Source organism: Pseudorasbora parva, chromosome 23, assembly GCF_024679245.1.
Source record: "Pseudorasbora parva isolate DD20220531a chromosome 23, ASM2467924v1, whole genome shotgun sequence".
NCBI lineage: Eukaryota > Metazoa > Chordata > Actinopteri > Cypriniformes > Gobionidae > Pseudorasbora > Pseudorasbora parva.
In genome coordinates, this window is record NC_090194.1 from 15,569,142 (window position 1) to 15,595,516 (window position 26,375).

Consider the following 26,375-nt stretch of genomic DNA (forward strand, 5'->3'; position numbering starts at 1 on the left):
TGACCCAATATTCCATTGTCTCTTTCATAAACTGTGAAATGCCGCCATCTATCGACAAAATCCGTAACAGAACTGGTTTGATTACACTACTCAATGTATCGTTGTCTGTAATGTGTGTTGCCTTCTAATGTTGACCTTTATATAAATTAAAGAAGCATAAAAGTATTTTAGTAGGTGGAAAACAATATGGTACAACTGACATATATTTGACTTTATATATGTGATTTTTTTCTCTAAAAACTAAGAATTTTGTATCGTGTAACCACTATTGCAGTCCATAAACAAGACCACTGTATCAGTTATTTAGATAATTTTGTGAAAACACTCAAAAACAATAAATGAAAAACGAGTAAAAATGAAATTAATCAAAGGAAACGCCTGTATCCAGCAAGCTGTGGATGTCTAACAAAACTTTTGAGTTCAAAGGGTTTAACATTTTCTCAAAGGAGGTAAAAGGGACCTAATATCAGAGGGCAACATTCTAGAATCAGGATTGCCCTCTGATATTAGGTCCCTTTTACCTCCTTTGAGAAAATGTTAAACCCTTTGAACTCAAAAGTTTCTAAAACGTATAACGTTATTATTCTCGAGTCTGTTGTAAGGTAGTACCTTTAATTTTTCTTTTTGACAAAATGTAATATTGTGTTGATTTGTGTAGCCTAATTCTCATAACCTTTTGTTATGTCCGTATGCCTCCCTTATTTGTTGTTGTTATTTTCTTTTTGTTGTTACTGTTAATTTCTGTAATAACCTTTCATGTGCAATAAAAATAAAAGTCTATGGCGTGCACCGGAAGTGCATCAATGGTCCAATCAAAAGGCACATACCAGACAGAGCGGGCCAATCAGAGCGATTACGTATGATAACGCTACAAGGCGCGAATTTATTCAACAGAAAGAGACCCGATTAATGTTTACAGCTGAAGAGTGTCTCATTAAATACTCTTGTAAGTCGCTTGTTCGCATATCAAAATCGTATAATCCACCCTTGTAACACTTTACGTGGTTTGCAAAGAAATGAATGCTACCGCGGAACTAGAAATGAAAACCAAATCAATTGTAGATGATGCGCACGTCAAAGTTACGCCAGGACAAGTGGGCGTGTCTTTAAGAAGAAGGTAAACAAATATAGAAGCAACCCTGAAAAAAAATGAACGCACGTTTATCTTAACATGATTAGCAACGTTTGTTTATTCCATGCAGACCTGCAGAATCCAGATGTAACGTTAGGAGCGTCAATTCAGGTTTTAAATCTCCTGTAAGTAAGGTCTATTAATATATACTATGTGATTTTATCATAGTAGCCTGTGTGATGATGCCTAGACTTAGAAAGCAATGATGATGGGAGTTAGCTGTTATGATAACTGATAAAAGATATGTGAATTCAGGTTTATATGCATATGTGGTGAGTTGTCTTTGGTCTGTCATAGGTTCAGAAGTCTAGTATGGTGAAATCTCCCTTGTGCCCTGAGGAAGAAGTCAAAGAGCTCAAGAAAACACTTGATCGCCTGGATTCAGAGATCGCCATGTTGGAAAAAGAGTAGGTGGTGAATGTGGGAAAGAGATACAAGAGATGCTGTTGTGTGTTTATTCATACTGAAGTTATTATAGAATATTAGGTTACATTTATTACATTTTCTTTTTCCGGGGCTACACAAAATATGATTTGAAGTATATCCTGGTGACTCGATTCCATATAAAATAAAGAAAGCATCATCATTAACACCTACTCTATCGTTCCCTTACTATTATTTCATGTCAGGTTTACAGGATTAAAATAAGTTCACCCAAAAAATGTAATTCTGTCATTAATTACTCACCCTCATGTCGTTTCCAAACCTGTTAGACTTTCGTTCATCTTCAGAACACAAATAAAGTTTTTTAAAATGAAATCTGAGAGCTTTCTGTCCTGCATTGACAGCTATGAAACTACCACTTTGACGCATCGAAAAGTTCATAAAGAGATAAGAGAGTAAAAAAATCATATGAATTGAGCAGGGCTGTGTTTCCCAAAAGCATCATAAGCCTAAGTTGAACGTAGAAACCATTGGTGGCAATTGTTCTACGATAAACTTAAGCTTAGATGCTTTTGGGAAACGCAGCCCTGCTCAGTCCAAACTTTCTCAAGAGACTCGATCACCTTATATGATGGAACAGATATAATTTAGACTTTTATTCACATATAATTAACGCTTATGTGAATAATAGCCTAAATTCAATCTGTTCATCAAATACAGCGATCATGTCACTTCAGAAAATTTGGACTAAACTGTTTAATTCATATGGATGTTTTACAATCTATGTACTTTTTGAAGCTTCAAAATGGTAGTTGTTTAGACTGTCAATAGAGGGACAGAAATCTCTCAGAATTGATCAATAATAACTTTGTGTTTTAGAACAACCTTATTAAAAGTTTATATTATTATTATTAACTTTTTCAGCATTATTGCAGGTTCATTTAAGATTATTTTGACATTAGTCATTTTAGGTTGGACTGGGCTACAAGAATAAGCATCTGTCAAAGAGTTTCTAAGGCTATATATTATGCATGTAGACATAAACCATATTTCGACTTCTCATGCTAGAAGCTACAAGACTTATACAATTATTGATCTTCCACAAAATATGTGAATGGCACAGAACACAACCAATGCAAGCAACAGCCAGAGAGAGAGAGGAGAGTATGGATTTTATTCAGTTATCTTGGAGTTGCATGCCACATTTTCTTTTCTTAGTGTAAACCTTCGTCATAAAAGCTATTAAAGTGACATTACCGCACTAGTCAACAGACAAGCAGAGCGTGCCAACTACTGTAGCACTTTACATTTTGTGTAGGCCTATTGGGAAGGTCATTTGTAATTGTAGGTGTATTGTTTTTTTATAGGCTACATTCTTAGAAGAAAAGGTTCTATCGGCACTACGTAGTTGGAACCCCTAAAAGGTTCACTGCAAAAAAATGCTTTTCTTACTTAGTATTTTTGTCTTGTTTCTAGTCCAAACATCTAAAAATTCTTAAAACAAGAAGTATTTACTAGACAAGCAAAAGTAATTGTCTTATTTTGGGAAAACATTACTCAAAATTAAGAGTTTTTGCTAAGATAAGAAATGCATTTGTTTCTTTGATAAGTGTTATGTGTTTTGCAGTGTTCTATATAGAACCCTTTTTAAGTGCCAAAAGGGTTCTTTCTTGTCATTATAGAACCCTTTTGGCATAAAAGGGTCTTTGGAGTATACTCAACTATACTTCTACATATAACCTTTTAAGGGTTCCAAATACGTAGCGCCGATAGAACCTTCTAAGAGTGTCGTATCAACAACACGACAAACAGAAACACGACTGCCTCAACGTTAGGGCTGGGCGATATGGCCCAAAAAAAAAATCCCCGATTTTTTTCACCAAAAATTCGATTTACGATTTAAAACGATTTTTTTCCCCTCCTACTTAAAATCAGTCTGCAGATGACAAAGAAATTGTTCAAAACAAGTTTTAACTTTATTTTGTTTAGGTAAAATTAAATATTTGCAGCTTGGTAGAAGTGCCACCTGGGGTGCAAAACTTTCCGCATGTGAATAACCCCCGACTATTCCACAGTATTAATGGGCACCATATCTTTTGCAATAAACAGTATACATATCAAAGGTTTATGAATTGATATGCAGATAAAATTAACTTTTATTAACAACAGTAATGTGCAAAAAAAGTATAGGGAAAATTTAAATGTAGCCTAATGCTCTTATTAAATATAGATTAGCATTGTTCTTCAATAGTCTCACACTGAACTGATCGACAGCTTCAGTGATTATTAAAGGAGCTCTTTACTTTACTGTAATTTAGTCACAATTTGAAGAAAAGTTTAGTTTTTCCTGAGACTGTGACTTCGTACTTTCCATACATTAGGGAGTGAAAATCGCTAATAAATCAATAAGTGCCCTTCTGCTGGTTATAGTGGTGGGCATTTCATATCTTTTTTTAAATAAAAATGCTACAAAATGGATTACACATTAAAAAAAAATAAACTAAAAAAAACATTCGACTATTTCTTTCACAAGACCCCTTTAAACTTTTAGTTTTACAAACCATCACATTAAAAATAACATTACAGTCGGATATCTAGAGCTTTGAAGTGCTGGAAATAAGTGTGAAGCTCTTGAAAACCATTGGAAAGTGCTTGAATTTCAATCTCAAAAGGTTGTACGAATCCTGAGATAAATAATGACAACAACAACATTAAATCCATGTGGTTTTACTACAGTACAATCGTGGTAAATGTTGGTGATTTGTGACTGAAACCCCTGACCTTCGCTCAGCTCTGTTTGATCTGATATCTGTGGTTTATAACAGAATTGTGCGCCGACCGCTTCCACTAGATCACAGTAGCGATGGTGTGTTGATTTAAACGGTCTCTCACTGGATCACCAGCGCTGTGTATCGTGTCTGTCACGAGATTGGCCCGTGTGTGAGCTCGCGCTGCGTTCGTGTTAGCGCAGCTTTAAATGAGTATAACGCCTACCGCGGTTCCGTTCAGACTTCAAACACACTTTGCAGCGGGGTATTGTTAATTGTTCTGTGAAAAACTGAACCAATTACGAATGACACGGTATGTTGTTAGACGCGATCCTTGTTGTTTGTGTACCTCTGTGGCAAACGCGCGCGGGGAGGGCTGAGCCATTACGGGAGCTCAGAGGGGAGCGTCGGCGGATTTGAAAGAGAAAACCGATTTTCATTCACAAAAATCGTCGTAAACTAAAAACTCGAATTAATTCATAAAATCGATTTATCGCCCAGCCCTACTCAACGTATATTACAGAGTATTTGTACAGTATGAGCTTTATATGCATTGGATGTATACATATGAATTAATGACAGGCTATTTTACTGATCTTGTACAAGCTTTAAAAAAAGAAAATGATTACACAGTAAACTTTAGGATCATACAGACACTGTAGCCACAACCTGATGATAAAACTGAAACAAATCAAGTGACAAGCAGATTCATCAAATAGATTAGTGAATGTTAGCTAACAATAGTTAACACTGGATTATGGGTGGAAGTATACCGCTTTGAGCTTTTTACAATGGGTATCAAACTCACACAAATGAAACGTTAAACAGCTTCTAGTTTACAACAATCCAATTACATTCATATGCAGGCGATCTCTGTGTTTTTTTGGGAATCTCCCACTAAATTTGAGCAAATCGGGTAAAGAGGTTTAAAAACACCTATCCCAGAGACCTAATACTCAATCTGCTTATAATCATATAATTCTCTATAGGGCACCGCTGATTGGTTCCCGCTATATCAGAAGCCAATGAGCTTCAAATACTGGGGCCTATTGCACTAAACTAAGATAAGGGATTAAACTGGGATACCTTGGTGATACTGGCTCAATTTATCCACTAAATACAGTTATCTTTCATTTTCGTTCTTGGTGTGAGTGTGCCTTCAGGGTATGTTTACACGACAGCGGTGTACATTTTGCATACAGATGACAAGATCACCAAATATCCCAGTTTAATCCCTTATCCTAGTTTTGCGCAATAGGCCCCAGGGGCCTGTTCTTCGTACCTCGCTTAATACATCTGAGATGATTTGACAGATCAGAGATCTTTTAATCATGATAACTGATCTCTGGCTATTTTGGTTCTTCAAACAAATTTGCGGATTGGATTAAAATATCTAGATTAAGTTATCTGAGATCACTGCTCGTGCCTGTGTTCCCTGAAGAGGGCAGATGCATCGATACTCAAAACCACGATCAGCAATGCAGTGATTGGCTGGCGTCAAGACAATGTAATGACATCATATAATTAAAAAAGTCACCTGGCAAATAATATGTCAAAGGAAAAAAAAACACACATTTCTGGACCTTTATAAGGAAACAGGCAAACGACCAAACCAACATAAAAGTTTGATAAATTAAATGTGCACTGTTTTGATGAACGTGATTACCAATGATATTCACAATTTTATAATATTTGTACACACATTACACACATACATTTTTATTTCAATGTTAAATTTTCATTTTTAATTCAATTTGAAGCAGATTTGTTATGTGACAGTATTAATTAAAGTTTCTTAAAGCTACACTGTGTGATATTTTCCCCCATCTAGAGGTGAAAAGGTATATGACCATCCAGTGAATAATAGTTTCTGTTCCTCTCAATTCTGATTTCGTTTTAACTCCTACGGTGGCTGATTTAGTCCAAGATTAACATGGCACATTCGACACGGTGCCATCGAGTGTTAAAACGCGAAAGGCGAAGGTTGAATTTACGGGTATGTCCCTCTTTGGCTAATGTACTTTCAAAATGGAGGGGCAACATGGCGACCTGCATTTGAACCCCTCACCCGTATGTATTTTCAATGGAATATTATAAACTTACCAGAATATTTTATTACTTAAAAGAAGTAAATATACATTAATGAGCACATATATTTTTGAAAGAACTAAGTGTTTTTAGCTAAAAATAAACTAAAAAAGTTACACAGTGTAGCTTTAATGGTCAAGATCAAATTATCTGCATCTCTTGCGCTGCATCAAGCCACTCCCATAATATCCGTCATCACTCAAATTAATGCACGACGAAGATTAACTGCACAATGTGTGTAAACCTCCAATACAACTATAAAGTAATCATTCCATCACAATTCACAAATATATCTCTCAATCAAGTGATTGTGTCTAAAGTATTATACGCAAATTTTACACAACATCAAATTTTTATTTTCAATTAACTTTTATATTTATTGTTATTTAAAATTATTATTGCCCCCGGTTCAGTAATAAACTCTTGTAATAAAGTAGCAGTGGCTGGGACAGATTTTAAGTATCACATCAAGATGCAATCTAATCCTGTTTACATGAAATAAGCCTGCTCCCGAGGAGGTTTAATCTTACAAACCTGTTGCTAGACAGCAAGTCCAGGATGAGCTTCGAAGAACCAAACAATCCAAGATCAAGCCAAATCGTCAACATTCAAATCCAGCTAACTGAGTTAACGACGTACGAAGCACAGGCTCCTGGTCAGAATTTGCTGTAGCAGCTGCAGGGCACTTTAAAGGGTTAGTTCACCCACGAATGAAAATGTTCATGAATTACTCACCCTCATGTCGTTGGACACCCGTAAGACCTTTGTTTATCTTCGGAACACAAATGAAGATATTTCTGTTGATGGCTGAGAAAGGCTTCAGAAAGGCCTCCATTGGCATTCAGTTCATTCCCACTCACAAGACCCTTAAAGGCACTAAAAACATTGATACAAAGTCCATCTCACTACAGTGGCTGTACAATAATGTTACAATGTGACGAAAATAGTTATTGTGCGCTCAAAAATCAAAATAACGACTTTATCCACCAAGTTATTGACGTGAACTTGACGCATGGGCGAGAATATGACGCAGATCCGCCGTTCGAATACATGACCCGGAAGAGGAGGAGCGCCGCTATCGCGTGAGTTCGCGTCCGAGACCTTCACAGAAGTCAATAACTTGGCGGATAAAGTCATTATTTTGATTATTTTTGTACACAAACTATTCTCGTCGCTTCGTAAAATTATTTTACAGCCACTGTAGTGAGATGGACGTTTTTTAACAACGTTTTTAGTGCCTTTTATGGGTCTTGTGAGTGGGTCAGTGGAAATGTACTGAATGCCAATGGAGGCCTTTCTGAAGCCTTTCTCAGCTAGCAGGTTTCAACAAAAATATCTTCATTTGTGTTCCAATGCACAAAGGTGGTACGGGTGTCCAAATACATGAGGGTGAGTAATTAATAAAATCATTTTCATTTTTGGGTGAACTAACCCTTTAAGAAACCCTCCACCTTCCCCAGCTCCACCTGTATAGATCTGCTTGCTCACAGCAGTAAGTCGTGTTTTGGCAGTAGTAAGTCCTGTACTTATTCTGCAGCTGCATTAAAAGCGGCAGTAGCGTAAGGAGATCTATTCTGTCAAGACCAAACATATCAACATTATCATATCCATTACCATGGCAAACATTCCTGAGAGTTGTCATGACAATGAGCTTTATTTCAAACATTCTCACTTATACAGCAACTGTGCAACAATTTCTTTTTCCTTTATAGTATCTTTTTATTATTTCTTTATTTTTTTATCCAATGCATATTCTGGTTCTTTTTAGATCAGGGCTATTCAAATCTTGCCCTGAAAGGGCCAAATGCACTGCAGAGTTCAGCTCCAACCCTGATCAAACACACCTGAACATGCAAATCAATAGCTGTGTCTCATTTCAGAAGGCTGCGTCCTCCGGAGGTCGCATTCGAAGCCTGCACACGTCTTAAGGCTAGTGAAAAGGACACTCCAAATGCGACCTTCGAATGCGTCCTTTTTTCACAGGATTTCGGAGTGTGTATGAGGTGTAGCCTTCACGGATGGAGATAAACCATAATTCTTTGCGTCGCCGTTAACAGCCGTCATACATATTTTTTTGTATTATATGAAAAAACGGCACCACTGCCAGATATACATGCAAGCGTAGGTGTGGTGTTTAAAATGTAAGTTCAAGCTTGCTTTTATTTTTAAGCTCTATTACCTCAAACAGATAGTTGTGGTTAACAGGATTACAATGCTTTAGTGCTTTTTAAATGTTTAGAACAGTACATTACTGTCAAGACAAGAAACATTTCATAGTAATTTTCAAATTATACATTTTCATTCATATAAACTGGCATGAGAGCGCAACGAGGTTGAACGTGTTGGCATAGCAACGTGATACTTCCTGCCTGTGTGTCCTACAAAGTCTCGTTTAATCATGATTGAGGACACTCCGTGTACTGCATCCTTCACAGGATGTGACCTCCGGAGGATGCAGCCTTCAAAATTTAACGAAATGAGACACAGCTAATGTATTCAGGATCATTAGAAAATCACAGGTGGGTGTGTTTGATCAGTGTTGGAGCTAAACTCTGCAGCGCATTGCCTCTTTAGGGCAAGATTTGAGTAGCCCTGTTTTGGATGGTTTGCTGTTAACTTCATTGTTATTTTTTTTTAAAAACAAGCGTTTCATTGTTATTTATTTGTCAGATTAAATTGAACTTGTGTTTCTCTGTTCTTGTATTTACAGAGGATTTGTTGTTGAAGAGCTGGATCAGCACATAGATCTGCTGCATGAATACAATGACATCAAAGACATCGGACAAACTTTACTGGGCACATTGGGTAAGACTTGATAAAACATCCATCTGTTTAATAGTAAGTGCAAAGGTGTTTTATACCATGATAATCGTTCATCTCCCGTTCATAAGCCTTCACGGCCTACACACTTCTTCCATCCCACTCAAGTGGGTTACAGCCTACAACGCTAGCGTCAAGATTATGATAATTGCATCCTCCAGTATTACCACTGTATTCTGTAATATAATAGTCCCTTTTAGATTCCCAGAATGCTGAGTTTCTTGCCTGCTCTGGCCTCATGGTGACTTCAGCTGGTCTGAGGGCCAGAGGGGGTCTATGCCACGTCATTCTCCCCCATGTGACCACTGACAAAGACAACTGTCTCTCTGTGTCTCTCAGCTGGCCTCCGTGGAGTGACCACACGAGACTTATACAGCCACTTTGGCCTTGAGTTGGAAGACTGACTGAGCTTCATGAGAGGAGATCGAGTAACTGGAAGGCCTCATAATACTTTCAGTGTTATATCTTTTTTATTTATAGCAAATACACCAGTTAGTATTGTTTTATTCATGCTGTTGTGCTGAATGAGTACAAGAAGTTTCAAGGACTCGAACATGCTTTTCTCTGTCAAACTGATTCAATTATACGTTTCAAAGACATTAAAAGGCTTCTGTCAACTTTGTAAGAAGAAGAATTTTCTCAATGTTTATCTCTGGCCACACGGTTTTTCTCTTATTGTGTTTGCACCAAATGGGAGGTGTTATTTTGAATGAAAGAGATTGTCATGTAATTCTGGTGAATTAAAGGGTTAGTTCACCCAAAAATGAAAATTATTTAATTAATTACTCGCCCTCATGTCGTTGGACACCCGTAACACCTTCGCAGCTGATGGCTGAGAAAGGCTTCAGATAGGCCTCCATTGGCATTCAGTACATTTCCACTGACCCACTCACAAGACCTATAAAAGGCACTAAAGACGTTATTACAAAGTCCATCACACTACAGTGGCTGTACAATAATTTTCCAATGCGACGAAAATATTTATTGTGCGTACAAAAATCAAAATAATGACTTTATACACCAAGTTATTGACGTGAACTTGACCCATGCGCGAGAATATGACGCAGCTCCACCGTTCGAATACATGACCCGGAAGAGGAGGAGCGCCGCTATCGCGTAAGTTTCTCGTCCGAGACCTACACGGAAGACAATAACTTGGCGGATAAAGTCATTTTTTAAATTATTTTTATTTTTTCCGCACAAAAACTATTCTCGGCGCTTCGTAAAATTATTGCACAGCCACTGTAGTGAGATGGACTTTGTAATAACTTCTTTAGTGCCTTTTAAGGGTCTTGTGAGTGGGTCAGTGGAAATGTACTGAATGCCAATGGAGGCCTATCTGAAGCCTTTCTCAGCCATCAGCTTTCAACAAAAATATCTTCATTTGTGTCCCGAAAATGAACGAAGGTGTTACGGTTGTCCAACGCCGGTAATTAATGAAATTATTTTCATATTAGGATGAAGTAACCCTTTAATTCACCAGAATTACATGACAATCTCTCTCATTCACAATTACACCTCCCATTTGGTGCAAAAAATCCTGTGACTAGCTCACCCAAAAATTGTATTTGTCATCATTCACACACCTGCATGTTCTTTCTATCTCAGTGCAACCAAAATGAGATGAAACTTTGTGAAGTGTTCACACAACTCCAATTTACACTTTTACAACCCATGCTAATGCTTTCATTGTATGAAAAAAGAGCAGCATTAATATTATTCAAGACACCGAGTAATTGTAATTCCTTTAAACAAGTGCTATGGCAAATAAAAATTGATTGAGCTATTTTTTGCTGTTAGGTCCACTTTTGCTTTATTATTCATTGTCTAAATATGTAAAACCAATACATTTATTTCAAAATGTAAATGCTACAATTTTGTGGTTATGCAATGGTTTTATGTTACAATAACTGATCCAACTGTGTGAAAGTTGAACTAAATATGCTTTATGGAAGTTATGATACAGCTTTATGGACTGTCAATATATTTTTGGATAACAATAGATAAAACCATCTGCTGCACTGATAGCAGAGTTGCCTCATTACGCTGACTGCTGTCAAATGCTTTGTGCAAACATGATATCCGTAGTTAATTAGATGTACCTTATGAAATCAAATCAAGAAATGTCTGTTTGCTTCTATGACAACGTGTCATTTTCACTGACCATTGGACATGATAAAACATAATGGATACGGCAAATAGTGTGATCAGAATAAATAAAGCATACAGTTTAGTTGAAAACTTATTTGTTAAGCAAAACATTTCAATATAAGGGGGATTTGTGAAGTCAGCCAAAAAGGTAAGTTGTTTTAGCTGCAGGGCAGGTATAATTACATTTACAAGAAAGACTGAGGACGGATTGTTCCCTCTAGTAATATAAAACACTTGAAGGTAAGAAACACTGCATAAGTGAAACGAGCAGTGTTTAAATGCCTACGGAACACGAATAAATGCTTCTTCTTTTTTTAAACAACCTCGTCTCCATATAGTCATTTCAATGCAATTTCCCCAGTATTAAAGTAAAAAGCCTGCCTCGTATCACATTAGAAATATTGTTTACATGATCACATTTTAATTTCTGCCATCACAATGGCCAGCAGACGGACAGATATCCGACAAAAGCCCTCCTTCTCCATCATGCCTCATGGTCCTGCAGAGCTGTCTTGCAACTACCGGGCGGAAACTGCCGTGATGATTCGCTGGCTGGGCCACATTTCCTTGACAGGACTTTAAGCCCCGCCTTTACCGAACAAAACGTCAACGCTCCAATAACGCCATTGGTTCAAATAGCTGTCAATCAATATATACACAACAGCACCGGCGAATAGAGAGAAGGCGGGCTCAAGTAAGAAAATTATAAGGTCATTGGAATTACCAGCGCTACAAGCCATCGTTACAATGAAGCGATAGCAGATAAGAATTTAAAAAAATGAAATAAACGGGAGAAAAGTCTACCAAAGAAACTGATAATTAGGTAAAGGCAGGCGTGCGGCCGTTACACACCGGCGCGTGTGTATCAGCGCAGGTAAACGCGGTGGAGGTTTCGCTTAAGCCGATCAAGGTGGGATCGTACGGAACAGGTTCCCCTTCTGCCATTATACACAGGTTATTGTGACCACGGAGACCAATATTGAGGTATTTTCTGGCCCACAGGCACCTACATTACGAATATTTTAACCATTCTCCATTTCCGGAATCTCCTGTATCATTAATCGTCATGGTCGCAGCTGTCAACTGCCAGTTAAAGATGCATTTGGCGATTTTTACAATAACAGCAGCCTACATTCTGTCCTGTATATGTTTGCTGATAGATGTGGTATCATATGTAACAGTTTATTAGCTCATGAGCCAGATAAAGGGGTGTAGGATGCCAGATATCCGCACTGGGCTTTTTTATATATAAAACACGCACATCAAATAACGCAGCGTGTAAACGTTAACGTTATTGCCATAGGCCTACTGTATAAACTTGGTCGTATAGACACATGTTATAATGTATAGTCTGACTGCGTGAATTCCTTATAATGTATCTTGTGATCGTAACAGTAGAGTGAAGCTCAGTGTACTGCAGTGCTGTAGTGATGTTCGATTCTCCAACGACTCGTTCTTTTCAAGCGAATCACTAAGATTGACTGAATTGTTCATTCACGAATCGGTTCTGGAATCAACAACTCACTTTTTTTTGTCTCACATGGACTCACTCAGAATGAGCCCAAAATATAATAAATACTACAGTGAAAACGTATCTGAATTATGTTTGCCACTTAATTATATGAGAATTGGATCAACGCACATTTAAAACAGATATTTAAAATAAATGAGTTATTTATTATAATTGTTTATAATAAAAGCTAAACATTTTCAGCTGAGAGATGCGAATTTTAGTATTGTTTATTGTAAATGCAAGTTATATTTGAGTTCTAAACCGCAACAGGATGTAATACCGCGACCGTGTGGTCATGGCGTAAGTAAGAGTATCGCTGAATCTTTAAAATGAACTGTTCAAAAGAGCCGAATCGCGGAAATGAGTCAGCAGAGTGCTGAACAATCCAATGTGCTCGCTTAGATTTCCGGGCTCAGGCTGGAGCAACGAATCAGGGCTCTGCGGTAACCCTCGCATGATGATGATGATAGCTCTTCTGCGTTGTTTTAATATCCATCCGCACCCACAGCAAGTCTATCATATTCTATTGATAGACAACACACGGCTACATGACCGAACAGACGTAACCATGCGGGGCTTGTGAATGGATTCTCCCCAGCATCCTTCACGATAGACAGCCGCGCATTGTTGGATTTTCCTGCTGTATCGAAAACGGATGATGATGATGGTGGTGACGATATGTGACCATCATTTCTGTCAGTCATCTGAATGAAAATGTGTGAAATGGCGTATTATCTATAGGTGAATCAAACCGGGGCTAGTTGTCACACTTTTACGCCAGTGAGTTCGTTTCTGTTTAGAATTTTTTAATGAATACACAGTATTTCACATTTTATTTATTACCACAGTTACACGGTTCATTTAACACGTTTACTTACAACGGGGTTTATTGTTACACTAAATGGGGTAAGTTGTCACAATGGTTAGAAACTATTTAAAGCAATAGTTCTACCAAAAATGAAAATTCTGTCATCATTTTCTTCCCCAAGTTGATCCAAATCTGTCACATAGTAGTCATATGGTAGTTAATGGCTGCCGAGAGCTGCTTGGTTACAAACATTCTTCCAAATATCTTCCTTTGTGTTCAGCAGAAGAAAGAAATTCATACAAGTTTGGAACAACTTGAGTGTGAGTAAATTATGACAGAATTAAACATTTTGTGTGAACTATCCCTCAAATGTTTTATTCCTGCACATTTTTACAGTAAAACATGAAACACAAAAACAATTCACAAAGCAGTACAAATAAGATAACAAACTTATAAGATAATATTAACAAAAATAAGATACGATGACAAACTTTCAGTCAACAGGAATTGATAAATTAATTAATTGAAATAAAAATGATTAAGCTGCCTGCATAATTCTAAATAAATAAATAATTCATAATAACTATAATATAACGAATGTATAGATTTTTTTTTAGATTACCACAATTATATGTTAATTGTCCATCTATGTTTTTGCAGACATTGAAATGTTGAAATATACATTTTAGCCTATCAGATTAAAATGAAAATAACTCATGATTATCTCTTGTTTTATAGGATACTTTTATATATATATATATAGACTGTTTTGAACTAGATGTTTAAAACCAACTTATAAAACCACTGCTAAAAAGTATACATTTATGTAATTGTTCTTTTGACTCAGAACCTTACAGTCAGTGTAATAAAGCCTTTGTGACAGCTTTCCTATGTGACAACTAGCATGTGAAGTGACTGTGGTAATTCTGCAGGTCTGAGCTTCAGCTGCATTCAGATGAGCTGTAGGAAAGGACAGTACAGATCAAATAGCTATGCCTTCCCTTCCCTCACTGACATTCAATCCACCCTAGTTACTTTACAAGTGTTTTTGTGGAACAGAAGGCCCAGACACACATCAATGCGTTTTAATGTAAAGGAGCAATTTAATGGATTGCCATGTTAAAAAAAAAATGTTTGTCACTTTTGTTTGTATCCATTGCACATCAGAGATATAGAAACATACCAAACAGTCAATCAGGGAGGGTTATCCTCCATCATGTGTAACAATAACCTTCAAATGCACAATATAAAACAAAACGAACAGCAGCATTTAAATAAGATTTTAAACATGCACATTTTGAAGCTGAAGTTACTGAGTTCTCCCAGATCATACGAGTACTCTGAACTGGTATACCTTTAACATACATTTGCATGGTCAAAGATCTTTTTTTCTATCTTGCCTTGATATGATTAAGGGTCTTATCTCAGAATCTGTCGATTTAAGCCAAGAGTTTTGCATATCAACCATTGTAATTATCAGGTTTATAGTAATTATGTTATAACTATTATCGAAGAACAAGGTCTTTTTTAAAGACTTGTATCACACAGGCCCAATAAAATGTCAGTGCAGTAATGTATTGATAAATGATGGCCAGGTGAGTGTTTCTGATTGACTGTGTTTTGTGTGTGTCAGTATGTTGCGGTTGGCGTGCTCCACGGCCCTTCTCTTCCTTCTCAGGCTGTTTGCCGGCCTGCCCTGGTTCCAGGTCCTGCCATCCATTTTCATTTTCTACTTGGGTTCTGGAGGATGGAAGTCCATCCATGTGTTTTCAAAGACCATATACCGCGATTTGCAGTAAGTATATGTTATATTATTTTTTGCTTTCTTTTTTATAAAGAATAGATTTATAATATACTTTATGTACTTTTCCACTTATTCAAAGTCATCAAAACTCTGAAATCCATGTAACTGAAAAATTCTGTAGTAAACAAACAAACAAAAAAATCTTGTTTTAGCCCTTTTTTTTTTTTGAAAAATGGAAAAACTATTTGAGTTTAAAAACCCTTGCCATATGTCAGAGGTCATGATCTATCAAATGTATTGTAATATTTTTACTTGTAATATTGTAATAATAATTGCAAATTTAGAAAACAATTTTAATGTTCAGTTAATACAAATTTAGATTAGGATTTTGTAGGAAAAATGGGTCTTAAATTTGCATGAATTGGAAGTCATGATAGACTTATCTTCCATATTATGTCATATGTCCATATGAGACGGCTTCTCGACCAGGAAAAAATGTAGGACAGGATTTGATTTTGTCCATTGGGGAATTGATTAGATGTTGTGGTTTGCTATTGGTGGATCTCATGTGAGTGACAGGTTATTGTCCTGTCCATTTGCCAGTGAACACATCCTCAAAAAAGAGTAGAGAGGGAGGGGAAGGTGTTTTGAGTAAAGTTTGAGGGCACATGAATTTATAAAAAAAAAAAAAAAAAAAAACTTTGCACAGACAAATCGTTTATAATAAATATGTCAATATTCCATAACAAATAAGAATTAAACATTTTGGTTTCATGGTGACTTTAAATATCTTATTTAGTTTCTATTAAAAAATGTCACCATAAAAATAGCCAAAAAGAAGCTATCATAATGTGAATACAAACAAACTGATTGAGTTTCACTAAAAGTTAGACACTTATTGGCTGGTTTTCCTTTTCTATCTGGTCCAACTCTTCCATAAAAAGATTAGTGGATAGAGAAATCTATATGGATACACAGTAGGTTATTATAAAATAATAATTTATAAAATAATAATAGTAAAAAAAAAAGAAAACACGTACAATATTTAATTTCGTTCATTTATGTGTTAGCTTAGACAGCTTAGTCCTAACAGACTTAGTAATCCGATTTCATTTATATATTTTCTTTATATCTATAGATGTGGTTTTGTGAATAAAGTTTACATAATATATTCTTCTGTCCTTTTCAATCAGGTTGAACAGTTACTTGCTGAAGGGCGTGTTCACACTAAGCATTTTTAGTTTGATTAAAGTGAACTCTGATGCGATTTCTCTGTTATTGCAGTTAATTTGATGCCACTGTTTTGACTCTATTACACATTTTATAAGCTCTAAGTTCTCAGCTGGTCAAAATACCATCATATGTAGGCTTCGCACATACAACGAGCACTTTTAGCCCAGCATACAGCATTGTTTTGGATGTTTTGTAAATTGCGGTTTTGGTAAAGTTGTCCAATCAGGTTGCAATCTCTGCAATTTAGGCAGGCATCTCTGTGCCTTTAGGTTTGGTGTTAACAAATGAATCGAACAAATGTCAATGTGAACGCTAAGAGGACCAGGGGCCAGTTGCATAAACTTAGCCACTATGTTAAGACTGTGTCTTAAGAACTAATTTGACAAACTAGCAATTAATTAAGAGGTAATTTGTCTTACTTTTCTGATTCAAATTAGACCAATCTATCTATTTATGTTAGGAAAAATTAGGTCTTGAAAAAAAAGACTTTAAGGCTTTTTAAGCTGTTTATGCAACCAGCCCCAGGACTAAATGTTTTTTTTTTTTTTTTTGGTCCGGACCAAACAAACCAAGCAAACCGAGCTACAAATGTGAACACACCTAAAAGAAGTTCCTCAACAAATACCACCGCACAATCCTGTATTACGAGCTATGCGTTTGTTAAGAGGAACAAGTGGTTAAAGTGGTTTCTGGGTTGTTCCTTTCAGGTTCAGCCTGTTTTTCCTGATTTTGCTTTTCAAGATTTTGAAATGCAAATTAAGTAATCCGAAGTGTGATTGCCAAGTATTTTAAGACTTTGAGGGGATTTTTGTTGTTGTTTCCAAATCTGAATTTCTGTTTTTGAATAGCAAACAAAGCAAAACCTCTGAAACAATAACAGTTTTGTTGTTGGTTGTAGCGAGTGCGTGGGGGGTTATAGAGTTTAGTTCAACACTTCAGGTCCTGGAGGTGTGGGTTTATCGTTTCAAACAGCACAGATTACTCTGTAAGGGCCTATATTGGAGGATGGAAGCTTTTAGGATAGCCGTTAATGGATGTAAGAACTCTTATGGGACAGGGATCACTGCTTTTAGCTGTGTGACAAGTGTTTTGTGTGCTCAAACACACACAAACTACTTCCTGCCACTTACAGATTTCTTGTTTGTCACTTGAGCAAGAAGTTGATGAGACCAGAATCATCACCATTAACATTCAAACAGATGATTATATGCATTAAACCTACATACTAACTATACAAAATGGTGTAAAGTACTGGTCAAAAATTTGGAATAATGTAATAATTTGTATTTATTTTCTTGAAGTATCTTGAGCTCCACAAGGCTGCATTACATTGATCAAAAGTGAGAGTAAATTCATTTATAATGTGACAAGATTTCTATTTCAAATAAATGCTATTCTTTTACACTTTCTATTCATAAGAATCCTGAAAGAAATTATCATTGTTTCCACACAAAAATATTAAGTTTACTAGTATTTACTAGTAACTATATTTACTAGTACGAGTAACTGTTTTCAACATTGATAATGAGCAAAAAAGCATCAAATCAGCATATTAGACTGATTTCTGAAGAATTATGTAACACTGAAGATAATAATGTTCTAACTTCAGCTTTGATCACAAGAAGAAAAACCTATATTCAAGTGGAAAACAGTTATTTTAAATTGTAATATTACCGCACAATATTACTGTTTTTACTGTATTTTTGATCAAATAAATGCAACCTTGGTGAGCAGAAGAGACAAAACATTAAAAAAATCCTAATTATTCCAAACTTTTAAAAAAAGTGTACCTATTTCAAATCAAGAGTTTGCCCAAAACTCAAAGGAGATGTTTTAAGAATGTCCAGATATCATTTGCCCCGAATAAATCCTCATAATCATAATCCCATCAATTATTTTGTGTTCTTTTACAGTGCCGCCAGTGTGTTGCTGAGGGTAAAGCTAAATGTCAAAAAGCACCTACGTGAGCGCAACACCATTCCTAAACTTTTTGCCAAGTCCGTCAAGAAATACGGGGACAAGACGGCTCTGATTTTCGAAGGAACGGGCGAGAAATGGAGCTTTAAGGAGCTTGACGATTACTCTAACCGTGTGGCTAACTTTCTTCTCCTGACGGGCTTTAAAGAAGGCGATGTGGTGGCTCTGTTCATGGAAAACCGCTCTCAGTATGTGGGGCTCTGGCTGGGCATGGCGAAGATCGGAGTGGAGGCAGCACTCATTAACTTCAACCTGAGGCTGGAGGCTCTGGTTCACTGTGTCAACATCTCCAGCGCCAAAGCGGTGGTGTTCGGCAGTGAGCTAACAGATGGTGAGAAGTGATTTGAGAGTTTTCAGAGATGAGGAAATCGAATTAACATAAATTATAGCAGTTAAGCCACAGTCAAGCTACGCCTTTGATAGATTAGTTACCTACCCATGCTGCTACTAACAACATGTGTCTAACTGCATTTGGTTGTCCATTTGGTTTCAGAAACCTTTGCAAAACATTTTTTTTCAAACCAGTGATTCATGGCACATATTAAAAGTTTAGTTCACCCAAAAATTAAAATTCTGTTATTGATTACTTATTTTCAGAACAAAAATTAAGATACTTTTTTTATTAAATCCGAGAGCTATCTGACTCCACACAAACTTCAACATAATCACCACTTTCAAAGCCTAAAATGGTAGTAAAGACATCCTTGAAACAGTCAATGTAACTACAGTAGTTCAGCCTTAATTTTATGAAGAGACAAGAATAATTTCTCCGAACCCAACCAAACACAGATACGAGCTGCAAATACTCACAATGCCTACAAATACAGATATGAGCTGCAAATACTCACAATGCAACTAAATACAGATATGAGCTGCAAATACTCACAATGCAACTAAATACAGATATGAGCTGCAAATACTCACAACCCAACCAAATACAGATACAAGATGCAAATACTCACAATGCAACCAAATACAGATTTTCGATGCAAATATTGACAACGCAGCCAAATACAGAAATGTGTTACAAATACTCACAACACAACCAAAAACAGAAACAAGTTGCAAATACTCACAATGCAACCAAATACAGAAACGTGCTACAAATACTCACAGCGAAACCAAATACAGATACAAGATGCAAATACTCACAATGCAGCCAAATACAGAAATGAGCTACAAATACTCACAATTCAGCCAAATACAGATACAAGATGCAAATACTCACAATTCAGCCAAATACAGAAATGAGCTACAAATACTCACAATGCAGCCAAATAAAGAAAACATGCTACAAATACTCACAATGCAGCCAAATACAGAAACGTGCTACAAATAATCACAATGCAACCAAATACAGAAATGTGCTACAAATACTCACAGTGAAACCAAAAACAGATACAAGATGCAAATTCTCACAATGCAACTAAATACAGATTTGCGATGCAAATATTGACAATGCAGCCAAATAAAGAAACAAGCTGCAAATGGCACTGATATGGTGCTAGTACCCCCATCAAGTGGCGAACCTTGCTGGGACTACTTATTGTTCAATGTCTACATACTGGTCAGTGGTGTCATCGATGACCTAAAATCATACATCGATATCTACCTTTAGATATGTGGGGAAATGCATTTTAAGCTAAGCTAGCTGCGAAACCCTGCCACACTAAAACAATGCATGCATTGAGACAAATGCATTTGTCCACATAAATCTAAATGTCTAAAGAAGTTGAATAAGCCCTATTTCTAGAAACGGTGGAGCGTTCCTCTTTGTAGATGTGCATCTTTATGCTGTATTTATTCCAGTATCATTTGTCCTATTGTCATTTGTAATAAGTATATATTTTTATTACTGACCAATTACTTGATTATGTAATTACTTGAAAACGTTTTACTTATATTAAGCAATTGCGTATTGTGGTTTACTTTTAAGATGTTGGTCATATTTCCCAACCCAAGCGATTGTGTTATTAAAGATAGATAGCACACCACTGAACCAGCCTTTTTTGTTTTGTAATAGGCCTACCAAACAAGATTCATGCATTTTGTCAGTTTTATTGCCATGTGTGACTATTGTGCATCTAACATAATAATATGGTTAATGTTGCATCCTTATTATCAAATTTATGGAAGTGACCACCACAAAAAAATAATAATTTTGGTCCCAAAAAATAAATAAAAATAATAATAATAATAATAATAAAAATAAAAAAATAAATAATAATAATAATAAAATATATATATATATATATATATATATATATATATATATATATATATATATATATATATATATATATATATATATATATATATATATATATATATATATATATTTGCTAATCCTGGTCGGATTGAGCTATGAATAATGACTTTACTAATACTTTGTTCAATTTAAATAATTAAATAATACAAGTTTACGTAATTGAGTGATTCTGCATTTCCTATGCATGTTTTTTTTATTGCGCAATATAGGTCTTAAATTTTATTCATAATGGTCTTAAAAAGGTCTTAAAAAGTCTTAAATTTGACTTGGTGAAACCTGCAGATACCCTGGAGTATTTGCCGCACTTGTGGTCAAACGGAGGGTGTTTTCCTAATTTGCTGGTGTTTTTTTCTAGTGACATGCGTTTTCTTCAGTTGCAGCTTGTTGAGCTCTCTCAACCACCGTTATATTCTGTTTATGTAGAAATGTCACATTACAAATCAGTTGTATTATTTTTATCAATATGGAATTGTTTTCTTTAAATACCAAAATAGAGTCAGGTACTTAAGAAATAAATTGGGTCGGTGACATCAGTCGAAAAGACGTTTTGAAAGTAGAAGTTAATAAAAAAAATTCTAAATAAATGTATTTTGTATTTTTTAATGACTTACACTGATGGATCTTGCACGATAATACCAAGAATCTGTAGTAAGAATGTAAATAGTGTCAGTTTTGATTTCATGTTGACTTTAGGCATGAGGCATGTATTTTATGAATAAGATATAGTATCGGTTAAGGCAGCAGTTCAGAAGTGTTGCAAGCGAAAGTGACACACTACAAGAAGCAAATGAGGAAGTGGCACTTGGGCAAAGATTAGTGTGTGTACTCTTGAGAAACAATGAATGAGTCGCATAGAATACAGATTTATCACGGGCAGAGGTCATGGCACGTAACTCATAGTGAAAGAACGTCATTACACCAAAGAGGATTCGTACCAGAGGTCATGAAAGGCAGTGAAATCCTTAATGAAATCCAGTTTCCTAGTTTTCTCTTAAGTAATTGGAAACTGACTCATAAAGCATGCCATGTTGATTCAGCTTGGTTTCTTATCGATTTCACATTTGCTTGTCCTGTGCTTTCTCTGAAGAAATTTCTAGGCTCATTTTGTTGCTTTTTTTGAATCTGTGATGGTTACTTCAACTATTTCTCTTGCTCTTTAAATGTCTCAGCGATGTGTGAGGTGCACAGCTCCATGGGAAAGACTGTTAAGCTGTTCTGCTCTGGAGAATGGGACCCTAAGCGAGTTCCTGAAGGGACGGAGCATCTAGATCCGCTGCTGGAGGCGACACCTACAAACCCACCCATACAACCAGATCGCAGCTTCACAGGCAAGCCCTTAAAAAACATGATAAATAGATAAATATACATGCTAAAAAGAACCTGCATCACTATGAACTCCTGTTCATCCTGCCAATATTTTATTGTGAATTTCTTTTTTTTAAAGTTCAAATCTTTTTTTTTCTCTATATGCTGACAGTTGTATTATTATGGAGCCCTATATATATATATATATATATATATATATATATATATATATATATATATATATATATATATATATATATATATATAGTAGGGCCGGGACTTTAACGCGTTAATTAAGATTAATTAATTACGTGACTTTAACGCGTTAATTAAGATTAATTAATTACGTGACTTTAACACGTTAATTAAGATTAATTAATTACGTGACTTTAACGCGTTAATTAATTACGCAAAAAAAAAAAAAAATTAACCGCATTTATTTTTGCACCGCGGAACGTTTTTCAATGAATCAGTTTCGACGGACCGATTATACTGGAACACCAACTAGCGCTCCGGAGTCAAGACAACAACAAACCTTGGGTGCGTCTCAATCAGCTCCCTAGTTCAGTAGTCAGGGCACTGATCAGGGAGTCAGCCCATTGACTTATGTCTTGATCAGTGCCCTGACTAGGGAACTAGGGAGCTGATTGAGACGCAGGGCATGAGTGAACATGAACAAAGAAGCTGATGAGACCGCTTTGCTCGGCCCCGTGGATGGGAAATTTTGTTTTAAAAAACGAAAGAATGGAAGCCTCGTCAAGAGCAGGGTTGTGTGCAAGCTATACAACAAGGAATTTGCGTATCACCGCAGCACATCGAGCCTCAAATATCACAAATATGCTTTTGCTAAACTTAATGGCAAACATTGCGCTGGAATGCTGGACTGAAATAAATAAACAATATTTTGTTGATTAAGCTTATGTATTCAGTCATTATTCAATGGTATACTAAAAATACATGTGAAAAATTACTTCTCATTGTTCTCAGGTCAGATATTTATATGCGATTAAAATGCGATTAATTTCGATTAATTAATTACAAAGCCTCTAATTAATTAGATTAATTTTTTTAATCGAGTCCCGGCCCTAATATATAGTATATAATATAATTTATTCTGAAGCAGTATTCAATCAGCTTTGACATATCTCAATCTACATATTTGTGATATTTTCACCTTTTTATAAAGGGCATTTTTTCCATTATCTTATTAAATATAGGCTATGCTTCAGCTTTCTTTTTGTAATCTTAAAGCGTTAGTTCACCCAAAAATGAGAATTCTGTCAATAATTACACACCCTAATGTCGTTCAACACCCATAAGACCATTTTTGGAACACAGTTTAAGATATTTATATTTAGCTTTCTGTTCCTCCATTGAATGTATGTACGGTATACTGTCCCTTTCCAGAAAGGGAATAAAAACATCATCAAAGTAGTCATATGTGACATCAGTTGGTTAGTTAGAATTTCTTGAAGCACCAAAAATACATTTTGGGCCAAAAATAACAAAAACTACGACTTTATTTAGCATTGTCTTCTCCTCCGTGTTTGTTTTCAATACCCAAACAAACATTCGAACATTTATGAATCAGCGTATTGATTCATAATTCGGATTGCGTGTGAAACTGCTGAAATCACATGACATTAGCGATCGGAATTCTGAATCTAATTCACTGATTCATAACCATTCTAATCTTTGTTTGCGGATTGAAAACAAACGTGGAACTGTCATGAAATCTAGTGTCACATTTTCAAACGTGATGTATTTAGGAAAAAGGCTGTGTTTATTTGTTATGATTTTTCCTTGAGTGGCTATACTGCACAACCTAATTACAGTTTATTATATATGATAATATTATCCACTATCGATCACCACTTACACTAAATGAGTGTAGAATAAATCTTTTTTATTGGGGATTCCCTATTATTTTTTGTTATTGACGCTTTAATCAGAATAATTGTCAGATCAGGCAAGTATATATATATATATATAAGGTGTTAAATGATGCCGCAAATACCAGTCAATTGACTAGCACAACCCTTAGTAAATACTCCCCTTCCATAAAGTATGTGTCTGGAAAAAAAACTACAAATACATATGCAAAAAGTGGCATTTTCATTGCAAATTTTTTATTGCATGTCTAGTGTTTGCTCTGGTTTAAGCTGGAAGTAAATCTGATCCATAAATCACAATACCAACTAGATGTTTGATAGTTTTTTCTGCTTCTTTGCTTCTAGATCGTCTTTTTTACATTTACACGTCAGGAACCACTGGGATGCCAAAAGCTGCGATCGTTGTACATAGCCGGTAAGTCTATGATTGTTAATTTTCTCCATTTCTCACAGTCTCTCGTTCCTTGCTTTCTCTGTTATTTTTTTCTCAATGGATCAAGCTCCCTGGTTTTCACCCCGTTTCCGGCGTTCTTCCCTCAGGTATTACCGGATGGCTGCCTTGGTATACTATGGTTTCAGAATGAAGTCTGAGGATGTGCTTTATGACTGCTTACCACTTTACCACTCAGCAGGTACATCAATGAACACAGATTGCTCTACAGTACACGTTCATGATATGTGCACTTCCTGTCACAGTCGGTTCAGGCTACTTCCTGTGCAAGTTTTGTGCCTTGTTTTGATGGATGTCTACATAAGACCCTGAAGTCCAATGCTGTTTTGAAAAAAATAACTTGGTTTGTTTAATATTTGATTTAACCAACTTATGTAAGCCTTTGTAAGTCTCTAATCTGGAAATAATCAATGGGTTTATTCAGATGTCAGAATTGTTCTCTGTGGCAGGAAACATAGTGGGAGTTGGACAGTGCCTGATCCATGGAATGACTGTAGTGATCAGGAAGAAGTTTAGTGCATCAAAGTTCTGGGATGACTGTATCAAATACAACTGCACTGTGAGTATTGGAATATATGTATTTTTATGGAATATACAATAAATCATTTAGCCTTTTTTTTTTTTTTTAGCAAATTACAGCAAAGATGTATTCATCTTAAATAAAAAGTTACATTAAAGACCTTTATAATGTTACAAAAAGGTGTTTTACTCTATTTTGATCACTACTGTAGACATCAGTGATGTCAAAGGTGTCAAAATTGTAGCTTGTTGCTGGGGAAGTATCCTTAAAGAGAACATAGTCGTACCTTTTTTACCACAAAAAGTTAATAGTAATAACTTAAGGTACATATTTGTATTCTAAGGTACTAATATGCACTTTAGGGTACAAAAAATCTCCTTTTAAAGGTACTGCCCTCAGTGACAAGCTGTTAAAGGTACAATCCTGACACCTTTTTTTCTGTGTTCTGTGATAATCGGAATAATTGTAACACATAAATAATGATCCTGTGTGGTTAAAAAAAGACTGTTTGTGAAGCTGTTTCATACCTGCTCTCTTTGGATTAACGGCAGCACCAACACAGATTTGAATGTTAGCTGTGATTGTAGCCTTTGGCCACTTTAAATCAAAGGTTTAATAAAGCCATTTAGACAAAGCCCAATTATTGTAATTTAGAAATAAGATTCCATGGGTGTAGGAATCAAAAGTGTCATCTTTAAAGGCATACTTCACTGATTTTTCATATTAAACTATGTTATTTCCTTAACTAAGACGAGTTGATACATACCTCTCTCATCTCAGTGCGTGCACTTAATCTCTCTGACGCGCGGTGACGATCTGATAGCATTTAGCTTAGCCCACTAAGCCCAGTTCATTCACTATGGAACCAAACAGAGATCAAGGTAGAAGCGACCAAACACCTCCACGTTTTCCCAACTGAAATACAGTTACAACACAAATAGTTGAACTATCAAGTATGGTGACATAAAATAAAACGTGGCGCTTTTCTAAGCGGATTAGAAAGGAGAACTATAATGTATGGCGGAATAGCACTTCTGAGAGTACTTCGACTCGGCACAGTAAAAAGTCCTCCCTAACAGCTCCCCCTCGAAGTCGAAGTTCTCTCAGAAGTGCTATTCCGCCATACATTATAGTTCTCCTTTTTAATCCGCTTAGAAAAGCACCAGGTTTTATTTTGTGTCACCATACTAGGTCGTTTAACTATTCGTGTTGTAACTGTTTTTAAATGGAGAAAACGTGGAGGTGTTTGGTGGCTTCTAACTTGATCTCTGTTTGGTACCATAGTGAATGAACTGGGCTTAGTGGGCTAAGCTAAATGCT

The 26,375-nt window shown here is 36.0% G+C and overlaps 2 protein-coding genes across 2 annotated transcripts in view; both read left to right on the top strand.

Moving 5' to 3' along the window:
• The first annotated feature begins 639 nt into the window (after positions 1 to 639).
• Positions 640 to 10,057, top strand: swi5 (SWI5 homologous recombination repair protein). The gene is made up of 5 exons (XM_067433361.1): positions 640 to 1,117; positions 1,203 to 1,257; positions 1,430 to 1,539; positions 9,083 to 9,177; positions 9,532 to 10,057. Exons 1-5 carry the CDS (start codon positions 1,017 to 1,019, stop codon positions 9,594 to 9,596), a joined length of 426 nt encoding a protein of 141 aa, XP_067289462.1. The 5' UTR covers positions 640 to 1,016; the 3' UTR covers positions 9,597 to 10,057.
• A 1,952-nt stretch (positions 10,058 to 12,009) lies between these two features.
• The window catches only part of slc27a4 (solute carrier family 27 member 4), a 28,381-nt gene continuing 14,015 nt past the window's right edge, over positions 12,010 to 26,375 (top strand). Inside the window, exons 1-7 of the mRNA XM_067432990.1 lie at positions 12,010 to 12,327; positions 15,298 to 15,459; positions 18,555 to 18,949; positions 22,057 to 22,215; positions 24,430 to 24,499; positions 24,625 to 24,716; positions 24,985 to 25,094. Coding sequence (XP_067289091.1) covers positions 15,299 to 15,459; positions 18,555 to 18,949; positions 22,057 to 22,215; positions 24,430 to 24,499; positions 24,625 to 24,716; positions 24,985 to 25,094 — 987 coding nt within the window. The 5' untranslated portion in view covers positions 12,010 to 12,327; position 15,298. The remainder of the gene's footprint in view (positions 12,328 to 15,297; positions 15,460 to 18,554; positions 18,950 to 22,056; positions 22,216 to 24,429; positions 24,500 to 24,624; positions 24,717 to 24,984; positions 25,095 to 26,375) is intronic.

What these genes read in the sequence shown, in the direction of transcription:
- swi5 (XM_067433361.1), top strand. Translation starts at nt 1,017, where the DNA reads ATGAATGCTACCGCGGAACTAGAAATGAAAACCAAATCAATTGTAGAT. An exon ending in ATCGCCATGTTGGAAAAAGA is followed by an intron (nt 1,540 to 9,082) that starts GTAGGTGGTGAA and finishes TTGTATTTACAG; the next exon opens with AGGATTTGTTGTTGAAGAGC. An exon ending in AACTTTACTGGGCACATTGG is followed by an intron (nt 9,178 to 9,531) that starts GTAAGACTTGAT and finishes TGTGTCTCTCAG; the next exon opens with CTGGCCTCCGTGGAGTGACC.